General features: G+C 39.4%; 1 protein-coding gene across 6 annotated transcripts in view; it reads right to left on the bottom strand.

Moving 5' to 3' along the window:
* The window catches only part of AKAP7 (A-kinase anchoring protein 7), a 146924-nt gene that overhangs the window by 57056 nt on the left and 75260 nt on the right, over nt 1–14608 (bottom strand). For all 6 annotated transcript variants that reach the window (XM_058307465.2, XM_071218663.1, XM_058307466.1 and 3 more), the window contains exon 7: nt 2972–3119. In XM_058307465.2, coding sequence (XP_058163448.1) covers nt 2972–3119 — 148 coding nt within the window. The remainder of the gene's footprint in view (nt 1–2971; nt 3120–14608) is intronic.

Raw genomic sequence — 14608 nt, 5'->3', positions numbered from 1 at the left:
TTTCCCTTTTGGGGATCTATCAAAAAGCAGATGTGGCTCAACATATAGAGCTTCTGCTTACCATATAGGAGGTCCAGGGTATGATACCCAGGGTCTCCTGGCCCATATGGCAAGCTGGCCCACATGGACTGCTGCTGTGCACAAGGAGTGTCGCCCTGCACAGGGGTGCCCCCCGCGCAGGGAGTGGCCCCTGCTCAAGAAGTGCAGCCCCACATAGGAGGGCAAACCGTCCAGGAGTGGAGCCGCCCACACAGAGAGCTGAAGCAGCAAGATGACACAACAAAAAAGAGACACAGAGAAGAGACAATATGAGTTGCAGCGAACTAGGGAGCAGGGGTGGCTAAGAGAATGATTACCTTTCTCCCACTCCAGAAGGTCCCAGGATGGGTTCCCAGAGCTGCCTAATGAGAATACAACAGACACAGAAGAACACACAGCAAATGGACACAGAGAGCAGACAACGAGGAGAGAGGGGAGAAGGGTGAGAAATAAGAAAAAAGAAAAAAGAAAACAAAAACTTATTTTAAAAAAGAAAAGAAAATTACAGATTCACTGTTTTGAAAAATGCACAGAAGCATACACAAACCAACATTTGCCTCTAATTTCAGGGTGTTCTAGACATAGGGAAGTCTCTTTGGAAAAGACGGTTTTAGAGTAAGAAAGTACATAGTAGACAAGCACCAGATGGAATCTGCCCAAAGAGTGGTTCATAATATGCCCATTTAGATGGTACTTTTAAAACTTTAAATAGGGAAACGGACTTTGGCCCAGAGGTTAGGGCGTCCGTCTACCACATGGGAGGTCCGGGTTCAAGCCCTGGGCCTCCTTGACCCGTGTGGAGCTGGCCCGTGCGCAGTGCTGATGCGCGCAAGGAGTGCCCTGCCATGCAGGGGTGTCCCCCGCATAGGGGAGCCCCACGCGCAAGGAGTGCACCCATAAGGAGAGCCGCCCAGCGCAAAGGAGGGAGCAGCCTGCCCAGGAATGGCGCCGCCCACACTTCCCGTGCCGCTGACGACAACAGAAGCGGACAAAGAAACAAGACGCAGCAAAAAGACAGAAAACAGACAACCGGGGAAGGGGAGGGGAATTAAATAAATAAAAATAAATCTTTAAAAAAAAAAAACTTTAAATATACCCATAAATCCTGAAATCTGCTGAGCAATGGCATTACATTTAATAAACATCTCCTGAATGAATGAATGAATGGTGTAACTGTTCCATACCCTTATGCAAATTTCCACCCACAGCTTGAAGAGCAGTCTGTCCAGGCTCTGGGTCAGCCTGAACCTCAATCATATGACATTCAAGTCACCCTTATTGGTAGTCTGGGATGACCACATGTCCTCAGTTCTGAAGAACAGGGCTTCTGCTTTATTCTTAAACAAAAGCCCTACTTCACAATCACTTTTAAGTAATTGGATTTCTGGGGTTAGTCCTCTGTGTCTGAGCATTTATGTTAATAAGTACCTATATCTTAACAATCTTACCAGGTAGATTAAAAGCTCAAATTGCCTAGAATTAGGGGAAATTTCAAGACTAAGTTGGAAAAGAGCTATAAAAGAGGAAAACTCTGTGACTGAGTGCTTTGGGATAAGCTAAACAGATCTGTCCAATGGTAATTTCAGTGATAAATAGTATAAGCTATACATTGTCTTTCTCATATCATCTTCAATAAAATCTACATTGCTTGTTTTTGGTTTTTTGTTTTTAACGGGAGTGGGAGAAGGCAATGAAGTGCCACATTCTCTTTGAAGGTGGACTAAAATAATTACAGAGAAGATACGGAAAGTTAGTCAAAACCTATACTACATAAGAAGGATCTAAATTTGGCCTTTACAATGAGCCTAAACAAGAATGTTTGATCATCATCAAAACTTGGATGGAGGACAGCTCTCAGACCAAAACTCTAAAAACACAAAAACCCTCATTTAAATAGACTTGAAATGTTTCAGAACAAAATTCAAATGACATACTGATTATCTTCTCTTTAAAACTAGGCAAGATCTTTGGAAGATAAAGTGATATGTTCTCTTAAGATCTCTAATGAAGACTTGGAAATAACTGAGACTCTTGAACATTTTTAAATGTTTTAATAAACTTCAATATTAGGATTCTTCTAGGATGTATATTTCCATAGGTTTTCTTCAAGCTTTATGAAGAAAGATTATCTTGGCTGAAGATCCTCAAATATTTACATAAGTGCATTTATCTTGAGTAGTTTCATGTTTCGTTAAAAGTATACAAATCAGGTTGCCATAAAATTCACAATTTTATAAGAAGAGTATCTGATTTGAAATCATAAATTTCAATCACAACAGAGCAGGCTCCTTGGAAATGAATTCATGTTGCAAGATGTGGGGTACAGTCCTGTTCTGGTTCAAGAATCTTCTTTTAGGGTACACACCATCCACTTGGAAACTTAAGACTGCCTGAGCCTTTCATTACATGCCATCTTCCTGATAAGATGGTAGAAGCATGTGTGTCTGAATCTTTGCTTCCCCTCAAAACATATTTTCCTTAGGGAAGAAACTGAAGGACGAGATGTCGATTTTTGCAGGTCACCTACACTTCCTCTTCTCATAGTGAAATTTTCTAGCCTGGCTCACTGTATTCCTAACGAAAAGCAGCACACATGAAAATGCCTAGTATGGTCACTGAAGACAGCACTAGAGAAAATTCTTTCTTCATATTCATGAAATGAAAATAAACTGAAATGAACTGTGAATCAAGATTTCAAGCCTTCATTATAATTTACATATAACACAGAAATATAAAATCTATAGGTCCCAGGGTCTTGACCAATAAGTATAAATACTAAAAATGTTCTACAAAATCTTCATTGTATTATTATGAAAATATGATATCTAGGAAAACACCATTGAGAAAAACATATACAACCAGCACTAAATATCTGCCAAAAGTGATTCTAAAGAAATAAAAACAAAGATAAATATTTTTAAATGGCACTCACCAATCACAACTGAAGACTCACAGTGATAATAACCATTGCTTTGTTTTTTCTTCAACATGGAACAAAGATCTATACGGTATAATATTTCTTCTCCAAATCTGTGATTGATAAATTTTTCATATAAGTCGGGGTCTATTTTTTTCACTCCCTTGAAATGACAAAACAAAATCACATCAATCAATCATTTTGCTCAGGCAGCAACCTCACGTTTATATAACACTTTCTTAGAGCCTGGAATTACATCTAAGTATATACAGTACTGCCTACTGGCCCTCAAAAATGGATCCCACAACACTGTCGTAAAGTCATTTTTAAAGCCTCCTTGTCTTGGATGAGTCATATAAAGAAACTGTCATTAAGAGTCTTGAATTTTATGTTGACAGCATTAAGACCTTCACATACTTAGGCTTCAGAATCAATAAAATATATCAAGTAGAAATTTGAAGTACAAAGAAAAAAATAATCACCTCCAACAATAAAAAATGGGTGAATTTTAAAACAAAGTGATATGGCTCTTAACATTTTATAGTGGGAAATGTATTCCAATGAGATACATGCAATTTTTAAACTCTAGGAAGAATCATTTTGAAAGAGAGTTAAGGTTATTTGAATGGGAGTGGGGAAGGCCATTGATCCTCCACATAATCTATACTTTTCCCTCCTTATCCTCAGTTCTTCCAGAGCAGGAACAGCTGGTAGTTGAAAATAAAGTGGGATGACTTTATAGTTTCCCAAAACATGAGAATGTCTTCCTTTATCCTATACAACTCAATGGCCCTGCAGCCTAGATGCCTATTCCCAAACACAGTGGGTAAGATGAAGGTACAGTACTTTACAGGGTGTGTTTACTGGCTGACCATGTATGAACTTTTGTTTTAATTTATAATTTTTTATATTACCCTGGCAATAGTTGCCATTCGTTAAAAATTAGAAAATATGAATAATCTTGTAAAGAAGAAAATAAAAATCATTCATAATCTTGCTACTTGGATATAACATGAATGCCATGGTGTATATATGCTTCATGTCTTTTTCTAAGCAATCATACATGTTATTTTCAGATTACATCTATGTACATTTTACTGAAGTGTAATTGTAATACATACTTTTCCTTTTTGTTGACAAAAATCTTTATTATGGAAATTTTTTTTAATGAGAAATCAACATTTTAAAAAATTAAAAATTAAATCGTCCCAAACTGCTACTACTATAATTTTGTTCTGCACTTTATTTTCCCTATGCAAATACATGGTACTTTTTTTTTCTTTCTTATAGGAATTGTTTGTGCCATAAGTACTATTTGATAGCCAGCTTTTTTTCCCCCACTGAATATGTCAGGTCAATTAATAAAGTACAGAGCTGCAAAATATTTATGTCTCCACAGCACTCCATTGTATATAATGGATATAATTTATTCATCCAATTTATTGCTGGCCATCTAGGTTGCTTCTAATTTTTAATATGATATTCAACACTATGAGTAACATACCTTTGGGTACATCTTTATATATATTCTTAGTCCTTATCTTAGGATAAATATCTAGAAATTGAATTTCTGGGGCAAGATGAATGCTCATTCCTATGGCTCTTCACGGATTTCCAACTCGCTCCCCCTAATGGCTGCACCTCCTCACGTTCCCACCAGCAATGAGCCAAAATGCTTGATGTCCTGCTGCCTGGTTGCTATAAGCAGAGTCATTCTTTTTATCGTTGACAGTTTAATATTTAAAACAAGTTTTGCATATTGGATATATTTGTGAATTGACTATCATGTTTTTCCCAATTTTCTAAGGGGATGTTTAGTTTTCTCTTAATTTTTTGCCTATTAAACATTAAGAACTATTTATACTTAAGGATTTATACTTAAGGATAAGTGTCAGATGGAATGATTTGTGCCACTTTCATTTGCATGCTCCCTTTATCTTTTATTACTTTGGGTTGTTTTTATAAGGAATTTTTTGGTAGGGATTATAAGTTTTTAATGTTTAGATTTTGATCCTAGAAGATAAAACATAGCAATAGCATTAACAGAATAGTGAAACCAGAAGAAAGAACTGGGTTAGGAGCAGCTAAAAACCACGCTGCCGCTTTTATTCATAACTGTGGCAAAAATAGCTGGGAAGATCCTCTTAAATAAGAAAAACAGGATTTTTCTTTCTTGCTTGTGGGGAGTGGGGAATCTTCAAGCACAGCTGGGCAGTATTTCCTGATGTACTAGAGAGTTCTACCATAAAGTGATACTGCTCCAGAATCACATTAGCATGCCCTTTAACAACTCAAATTCCAGAAGCAGCGGTGACAGGAGTGACTATAGCGGGGTTGGGGGGTGGAAAGCTGGTTGCAAAGTGGACTCACTGGCAGGCAACCAAGGGAGTCAAAGCAACAAGCTGTAAAGAGAACAGAAAGCTGTAAAGAGAAGAAAGCTGTAAAGGAACAGAAACATCAGGAGAAAGTTGGAAGAGGAGAGAGAAGATGCAGAAGAGCATAATGACATGAGTAAGGATAGAAGAGCCACATATAAACAGAGAAAAGCTATCATAAGGAAAACAAAGACTAATTTTTAAAAAGTCATTAGACATTGCACCATTGGGTGGAAGTCAGGAAGGCCCATGACAGAAGACTAACGTTGGCGATGATGAAATGGGAGCCCTCAAACACCAACCAAGTGATTCCTGGCTAAAAAGAGTGTAACAGCTTCCTGTGCAAGGGAGGACCAGTGAGTAAACACCACCTCACAGATGTATATTACAAATTTAATTAGACAGAACATTAAATTTAAACTGAATTCCTAGTTTGTTCATAATGCGAATGGTTTTTAGCACATTATGACCATAACTAACAGCACTGAATTATATATGTGAATGTGGTTAGGGTTAAAGGGAGACATTTTAGGTTGTATATATGTTACTAGAGTGAAAATTTAAAAATAATAATAATAATAACCATAGAACTGTACAACACTGTTGTAAACAATGGACTATAGTTATAAATGTTCTTTCATGAATTGTAACAAACACACCATACTAAGGCAAGGTGTTAAACAATAGGGTGGTATAGGGGAACTCTGTTTTTGTGCATGATTTTTCTATAAGTTTATCAAAAAAAACCTGTTGTATTAGTCATCCAAAGGGGTGCTGATGCAAAATACCAGAAATTGGTTGGTTTTCATAAAGGGCAATTATTTGGGGGTAGGAGCTTACAGATACCAGGCCTTAAAGCATTAAGTTACTTCCCTCACCAAAGTCTATTTCCATGTGTTGGAGCGAGATGACTGGCAATGTCTGCGAGGTTCAGTCTTCCGGAGTCTCTCTCTTCCCAGGTCTTGCTTCTCTCCGGGCTCAGGTCCTCTGTTTTCTCCACAAGGTCAGCTGTAGACTATGAGGCTCTCTAGGCTTTGCCTCTCTCCACAAGATCAGCTGTAGACTATCAGGCAAACAGCTCTGTCTCTCTCCCTGGGGTTTCTGCCATGTCTAAGGAGTCATCTCTATTCCTCTGCATTCTTTTCCTGGCTCCAGCTTAAGGCTTCAGCATCAAACTCCAACATCAAAAATCCTCAACTTTGCCCTTTGCTTTGCCTTATATCAGTGAGTCTCCACACCCTAACGATGTGGCCTGATCAAAGCCCTAATCATAACTTAATCACACCCAGGTTCAGACCAGATTACAAGCATTATCTAACATCTATTTTTGGAATTCATAACTATGTCAAACTGCTACACCTGTGCTCCTCACCGTCTCTCCCTAAGTGCTCAGCTGGCAGCCTCACCCACCCTAGTTACCTGGAACTCTGCTCTAGTGGCTCAGCCTGCACGCCCTGAGGTGTCCTTGACTCCCCTCTCTCTCACCCACATCCAAATCGAATTTTACTGGCTCTACCTTCAAAATGCCTCCATTCTCACCACTCCCTTGCCCCACCTCGATTCAAGTCCGGGTCCAAGTCTTCCACCTGGATTATTAAGAGCCCCCTGACTGTTTTCCCACCCCTGTGTCCTCTACTGCCTGAGATATCTTACCAAAACATAAATCACATCAGGTCACGTCTCTGCTCAAAACCCCCAAAAGGGTCGCCATTCTCTCAAGGAAGACCCAGTCCTCCAGCACTGTCCTGCCGTCACCACTCTCCAGCCCCCGTGATCTCCTTGAGCACACCAAGGACATGCCCGCCTCACAGCCCTCCATGGAGCACATGCCCACCTCACAGCCCTCTGTAGAGCACGTGCCCTCAGCCTCTCAGCCTTTGTACTGCCTGTCCCCTCCTCCTGGGATGTTCTTCCCAGAAACCTTCACAGCTTTCCACACCACCAGTGGCCCCCCATTTCCTTCCACTCCCTGCTCAAATATCACCTTCCCCCTAGGGCCCACACTGACCACTCTGTTTAACTTGTATTCTTGTTCCAAGAGGTACTTTCAAATGCTCTTAACCCTCCTCCTTATATTTATTTATGGATATTTTTCCATAGCACATCTTCTTACATTTTTTACTGTCACTCCATTGTTTTCCATTCATTAAAATATACCCAGAGCTTGGCAGAGAGCAGAGCTCAACAAATACCCATCACAAATGCAAAGGAGCTGACAAGATCAAGTGCTGGTCCTTCGGAGCTGTACAGGAATGAGAAGCGGTGGCCTTGTTTTCACCTGCTGAGTGGGATGCCTCTAAGAAGCAGCCGAGTGTATAGCTGTAGAGCAACCGGGTGCTTGGTTCCAGCCCCGGCCTGGCCCTTTTACAGCTGTGTAGCTCCACTTCAGTTTTCTCATCTGTTAAATGAGGTTAATAACAGTATCTACGTCCAATGTTGTTATGTGGACTAAATGAGTTCATCTATAATTCATGCTTAAAACTGTGACAGAGAGTAAATGCCATAAGGTAAGTGTAGCCATCATTACCATCAGTGAACTCTAAGGAAGTCACTTCAGTAGAGGTAAGATTGCAAGAGGAAAAAACTTTCTGAGTAAATGGAAACTCACCTTTCTGACTTCTTTGAATGCTTTTCCCTTTGTGCATGTGCTGGTGGAGGTGAGGGGTAGGAGACCAGACTGAGAGGAAGAGTGATAATTCAGAAAACAAAGAAAGGCCCTCAGTTTCCAAGAAAACGCTTCAAGTATTGGCTAGCCACTAAAATCTCCATTTCAATTTTGTGAGATGTCTTTTTTTAAAAGTTAAGAAATAAGCAAATCATAAGAGTTACTCTTGGTGGCGGACTTGGCCGAGGGGTTAGGGCGTCTGTCTACCACATGGGAGATCCGCGGTTCAAACCCCGGGCCTCCTTGACCCGTGTGGAGCTGGCCCATGCGCAGTGCTGATGCGCACAAGGAGCGTCGTGCCACACAGGGGTGTCCCCCGCGTAGGGGAGCCCCACGCGCAAGGAGTGCACCTGTAAGGAGAGCCGCCCAGCACGAAAGAAAGTGCAGCCTGCTCAGGAATGGTGCCACACACACGGAGAGCTGACACGGCAAGATGACACAACATAAAGAAAACACAGATTCCCGTGCCGCCGACAACAACAGAAGTGGACAAAGACGCAGCAAATAGACACAGAGAATAGATAACAGGGGTGGGGGAGGAGGGGAGAGAAATAAATAAATCTTTTTAAAAGAAGTTACTTTAATAGGCTAATTAATTTAATTTTAGCAAAAGGGAAGCACAAAGTATTTTGCAAGAGTTCTTCACAGACAGGGAGCAGATGTGGCTCAAGAAATTGAGCTCCTGCCTCCCACAGGGGTGATCCCAGGTTCGGTTCCCCGTGCCTCCTCAAGATAAGGAAGCAAACAACAAGGAAATAAATGAAAAAACCAACTCAGGGGAGCCAATGTGGCTAAGTGGTTGAGTGCCAGCATCCCACATACAAGGTCCCGGGTTCAATCCCTCACCCTGGTACCTCAAAAAAAAAAAAGAGTTCTTCACAGACAAACATCCAACCTGAGGCTTAGAAAGTTAATTTTTACTATTGTGAAATGGAATAATACTGAATTCATAATCTACAGACAGAGCTGTGGTTCACAGAGCCAGGAGGCCTTAAGAATCACTGAAATCACATTCCCTAATCAGAAAACATCTTCATAATAAAAAATCTAGAAATAGATAAGAAATTGTTTTGTCTGATATATATTACAATGTGATCTCTGGTCTCTGGAGAATTTTTTATTTGGAGATATATTTCTTTTCTAATAAAATCTCTCTGAATTAGTCTCATCATCCAGTTGCAGCAGGTGGTATTTTCCTTTTATAATAAAAGAAAGGACTATTGTGCTGAGTACACCAAAATGGATTTTACTTAGGGTAAGATAAAGAAGGCAGCTCCAATTTTCCAAATGGATCTCTTGGGTTGCCAAAATCACCCCAGACATATCGCCCTTCATAATTACATTTTAAAGCTAAAAAGCCTGGTATTTTCAGGTTTTGGACCCCCAGATTATTCTGCTTCCCTTGCTCACAGGCCAAACCCTGTCAAGGGCACTCTGCCATTTTAAGATGGATGGTGGTACAACACAGAAAGAGACCTTGAGAAAAATCACAATAATGGTTAGAGATAGGAAAACATGCCCTGTAAAAGCTAACAGAGTTGGGATTATTTCAATTTAGAGAAACAACATATTGTTGTTTCTTCAGCACCTTCAATAAACCACATGAAGGATGCTACAACCCTGGAATTCTGATTATGCTTGGTGACTACCTAGAACTTTGAAAACTATTTTGCCTTGAATGTAACAAAAACAAGTTATATTCTTAAGAGCTTCACATTTATAATTGCAAATAATACAGATGCAACTTCAACATCTCAATTTCATCATGCAAGAGAAAATAGGAAATTAAATGCAGGAAACCAGACTTTGAAACAATAAATTAGCGGCAAAAAAAACACATCAAATAGAGGTTATCAAGAATGCTTTGGTTAATCATTAGAGAGGACTGAAGGGTTACTTCCCTTTAGCAATAGCTCAGGGAGAATTATCAGTTTCGTGCAAAGCTCCTTGATAACCTGTGGCACCGTGTATCATGAAACTGTGAGGAACTTCACTCTGAATTTTAAATTGGCACCCAAATGGCCAACTACAGAAAAATTGCCCTTGAGAGCATGGTAATTCTGTAATCATCTGATGGCTGAATACGATAAGTATAGAAATTATTTCTTCAGGAAGCACTCCCCATGTCATCTACATTTTACTAAAAGGTGTGCATAACTTAACATACACCAAAGAGGACACAGACTTACATTATGGTACATTCAACCTATTTTCAACATGAGAAGGAGACAGAGTGACAACTTATGAAGAGTAGTTAAAACTCTGAAGGTGAAACTCATTCATGTAAAGTTCTGAAAGATACATATTATTCATCTTTCATTTCTATGATAAAATTATTGTGGCAAGAAGAAAATTGGAATGGCAATTTTATTAAGAAGGTGAATCTTTAATAATAAAAGATAATTCTTGTTTTTCTTTCTTATTGTATTACAATAATCACAGCTTGTATGATAAAGTGTAAATGGGCTACCTCTCAGATGGAGAGGCTGCTTGTCTTACTGAGAGTGACCTGCCATTCCTGGGGCTTTGCCAACACTTACCCCTGTCACGCCTGTATTCAGGTCAGCCTGGAAAATGGCTGAAGACAAAATAAAGAGCATAAAGCAAGAGCTAAATCAACCCTGCTGGTCAATTTGGGCACCAGCTGGTTAAAGAGGGGTGGGCATCTTTTATACTCATTTTCCTAAGTAGAAGCAGTTACGTTTCTCTAATTTGGTATAATTATAAAAAAACAACAAATTGGGTTGTTTTAGTGATTACCGCCCTTAATTAAAATGTACATATTGGCAATTCAAAATTATTTTTAAAATTATATGTTGACATAGGGCCTAACGGAGGCAAATATTACTTTAAACTTCATGACCCCTTCACCTCCTTTGAGTTGATGCATCTCACTATTATTTGCAGTCTTTCGTGTTCGTCTTCTTCCTGATACACAGCACTGGGTTATCCTTGTGTCAGCTGCAGGGCCCCTCCATCCCCCCAAGCCTAACATGAAGGGGTGAAAGGTAAAGAGTCTCGGCCACCCCAGCCAACAGGCTCTAGAATGGGTGGGTGCAGCCTTCCCAGCTCTGCCCGCCATCTGTGAGCCCAGACTCTGCCCTGGGCCTCTCCGGAGCCAGCCAGGTTCCTGGCGGTGAGGACCTGGCCCCAGCCCAGTGCTCATCAGTACGTTTCAAGATGCAAAGTAAGGAGCAACGAGAAAGAGAAAAGACACCTGCAATGTACTTATCGTTTGGGATGGATGTGGGGGAAAAAATCAATGCTTTTCATCTTTAGTGTAACCACAACAATAGAAAATATTTATATAGTATGTGCTGTGTACAGGCACCGCTCTAAAAACTTTTATTAACTACTGACGCTCACACTAACCTTGTGAGACTGGCAGTCTCATTATCTCTAGATAAGGAGGTGAACAGAGAAAGTAGGTCACTTACCAAAGAACAGACAGTTAGTAAGTAGTGGAGATTGGATTTGTGATTCAGGATAAGAAGCGAACAGATAAATTGAAAAGAGAAACAGAATGATGATATTCAAACACTTCACTATTTACTTTAAAAATTAAAATTCTAAGAATATTAATCATTCTTAAAATAGAATCATATATACTAGCATATTTCTAAAACCAACATAAAAACTACTTTGGGAATCGCTAGCATTCTAACACACCTGCCTGCAATATGTTCCATTAATGTTAATAAATCAAGTAATAATTATATTTCCATAGTAAATGAACTTTGTAGAGGGGGATGCAAAAGAATTCATATAATAATTATATATAGAAAATATTACCCAGAAAACTCAGGCTGTAAAATAAATTCTTACTTACACTATGAAGATCCCAAAAACCAAGAAAAAATGCTTGCAGAGATTTTCTGAGTTTTCTAGACTACACAGTATTTCTCAAGCCATCATTTTATTTTATGCTGGAGCACCTATACAGCTCACCATGGGGTATTTTAGACAAGCCATTGTCTCAATCCCTCTGTTCATAAACTTGCTTTCAGCACTCCCACCTTGTTTAATCTTGCGACTTCAGGAAAAGGAAAAATAGAAACTCTTTACTCTGGCATTTTATCTAACATTTACAACAGTACACCTTTAAACACATAATAAGCAGAAATAGCTTCTAAAGCCATAGGTTTTTTTCCCCATTTTTAAATTTAAAATTTTTTTTTAATTAGGAAAGTTGTGGGTTTACAGAAAAATCATGCAGAAAATACCAAGTTCCCATATAATCCATTTCACACACACAGTTTTCCCTATTAACACTTTGCATTAGTGTTACTTGCATTAGTGAGGTACTTTTGTTACAACGGTACAATTAAAACTGTATTTTAATTGTACTACTAACTATATTCCATAGTTTACACTAGGGCTCACTGTCTTCTACAGTCCTATTTTTGTTGTTGTTTTTTAAGTTTTTATTATAGTAACATATATACAACCTAAAATATCCCCTTTTAACCACATTCAATATACAATTTAGTGATGTTAATTATATTCACAATGTTGTGCTACCATCACCACCATACATCACCAAAACTTTTCAATTACCCCAAACAGAAGCACTGGATCCACTAAACATAAATTCCCCATTCCCTATGCCCTCTATAGCCACTGGTAACCTGTATTCTAGTTTCTGACTCTATGAGTTTGCTGATTGTAATTATTTAATCATTGAGATCATATAATATGATCTTACTGTATATCAAAGATGGCTTATTCCATTTAACATGATGTCCTCAAGGTTCGTCCATGCTGTCACACGAACCAGAACATCATTCCTTTTATGGCTGAATAATATTCCATTATATTTATTACATACCACATTTTCTTCATTTTTTTATGGTAACAGGTTGCTTCCATCTTTTGGCAACTGTCAATAACACTGCTTTAAACAGTGTACAAATACTGTTCAAGTCTCTGCTTTAATTCTTTTGGGTCTATACCTAGAAATGGGATTGCCAGGTCACATGGTAATTCTACACTTACTTTCTGAGGAACCACCAAACTGTTTTCCAGGACAGCAGCACTATTTTACATTCTCATCAACAAGGAACAAGTGTTCCTCTTTCTCCACATCCCCTCCAACACTTAAATTCTGTTTTTTTTAATAACAGCCATTCTAGTATTTGTGAAATGGTAACTCATTGTGGTTTTTTGTTTGTTTTTGTTTTTGTTTTTTTAAAGATTTATTTATTTCTCTCCCTTTCCCCCACCCCGGTTGTCTGTTCTCTGTGTCTGTTTGCTGTGTCTTCTTCTTTGTCTGCTCCTGTTATTGTCAGCAGCACAGGAATATGTGTTTCTTTTTGTTGCATCATCTTGTGTCAGCTCTCCGTGTGGGCAGTGCCATTCTTAGGCAGGCTGCACTTCCTTTCACGCTGGGCAGCTCTCCTTACGGAGCGTACTCCTTGCGTGTGGGGCTCCCCTACGTGGGGGACACCCCTGCGTGGCAGGGCACTCCTTGCGCACATCAGCACTGAGCATGAGCCAGCTCCACACGGGTCAAGGAGGCCTGGAGTTTGAACCACAGACCTCCCATGTGGTAGACAGACGCCCTAACCACTGGGCCAAGTCCGCTTCCCTCATTGTGGTTTTGATTTGCATTTCACTAATGACTAATGATGCTGATCACCTTTCCATGACTTTTTTGGCCTTTTGATTTCTTCTTTGGAGAAATGTCCATTCAAGTCTTTTGCTCATTTGTTAATTGGGTTGTCTTTTTGTTGCTGAGTTATAGGAGATCTTTATATACTCTGAATATTAAACCCTTTCAGAACTCTTTCCTTGTCCTTGGCAGTTGACTGTTTGACTGGGGATCCCTTTTCCTGGGACTCCCATTATACACATACTGGTACATTGATGGTGTTCCAGAGTCTTTTAGACTCTATTCAGTTGTTTCATTCTTTTTTTCTTTCTGCCCCTCAGCCTGAATCATTTCACTTGTTTTGTCCTTGGCTCACCCCAATCTTGTGGTCACGCAAATGTAAACACACTACAGCCTCCTCTTCCCAACTGCCTCTATTTTCTAATGTTTGCTCTTTGGTACATATTGTCTTGAATTCACCGACACTGCCAGTTTATTTCTCTAAACTAAAGATAAAACATAAAATATATCTCACCTCAGGACTTTTCATCAAATATAAGCTCATACACTTACAACTTTATCTACTATAATATTTTCCTTCCTGGATGCAGTCACGCTCCCTTCTAATCAGTACTTCCCAACATTAAATAAGTAATGCCAGCAAGTCATAAGCAAAAAATTTTCAGGACCTCAACAATGAAACAGGAGAGTGAGGCTGCTCTGTAGAAGAGCATTCAGAAGTAAGTCCATAGAAAAATCCCAGCAAGCAATTTTACCTTGTCCTGTAACAGCAGCCTACATTCAAGAGCACACATATTATGGTAGAACACATTCAGCTTTTACAAAAAGCCTCCATAGCAAAACCATGGAACCAGTCACCTAAACTGGTTAGATTATAGACAGAACTTCAGACTTAACTGTAGCCTCAGGTGCAGTCTAAATGAGAGATTAAATACCTACCCACTATACACACTGGCAAAGTAATTTAACTGCATCTGTAAAGAGCACTAACTGCAGCACTG

Source organism: Dasypus novemcinctus, chromosome 11 (genome assembly GCF_030445035.2).
Source record: "Dasypus novemcinctus isolate mDasNov1 chromosome 11, mDasNov1.1.hap2, whole genome shotgun sequence".
Lineage (NCBI taxonomy): Eukaryota > Metazoa > Chordata > Mammalia > Cingulata > Dasypodidae > Dasypus > Dasypus novemcinctus.
The sequence above is the reverse complement of the archived record's forward strand: the minus strand, read 5'-3'. Positions and strand labels throughout refer to the sequence as shown.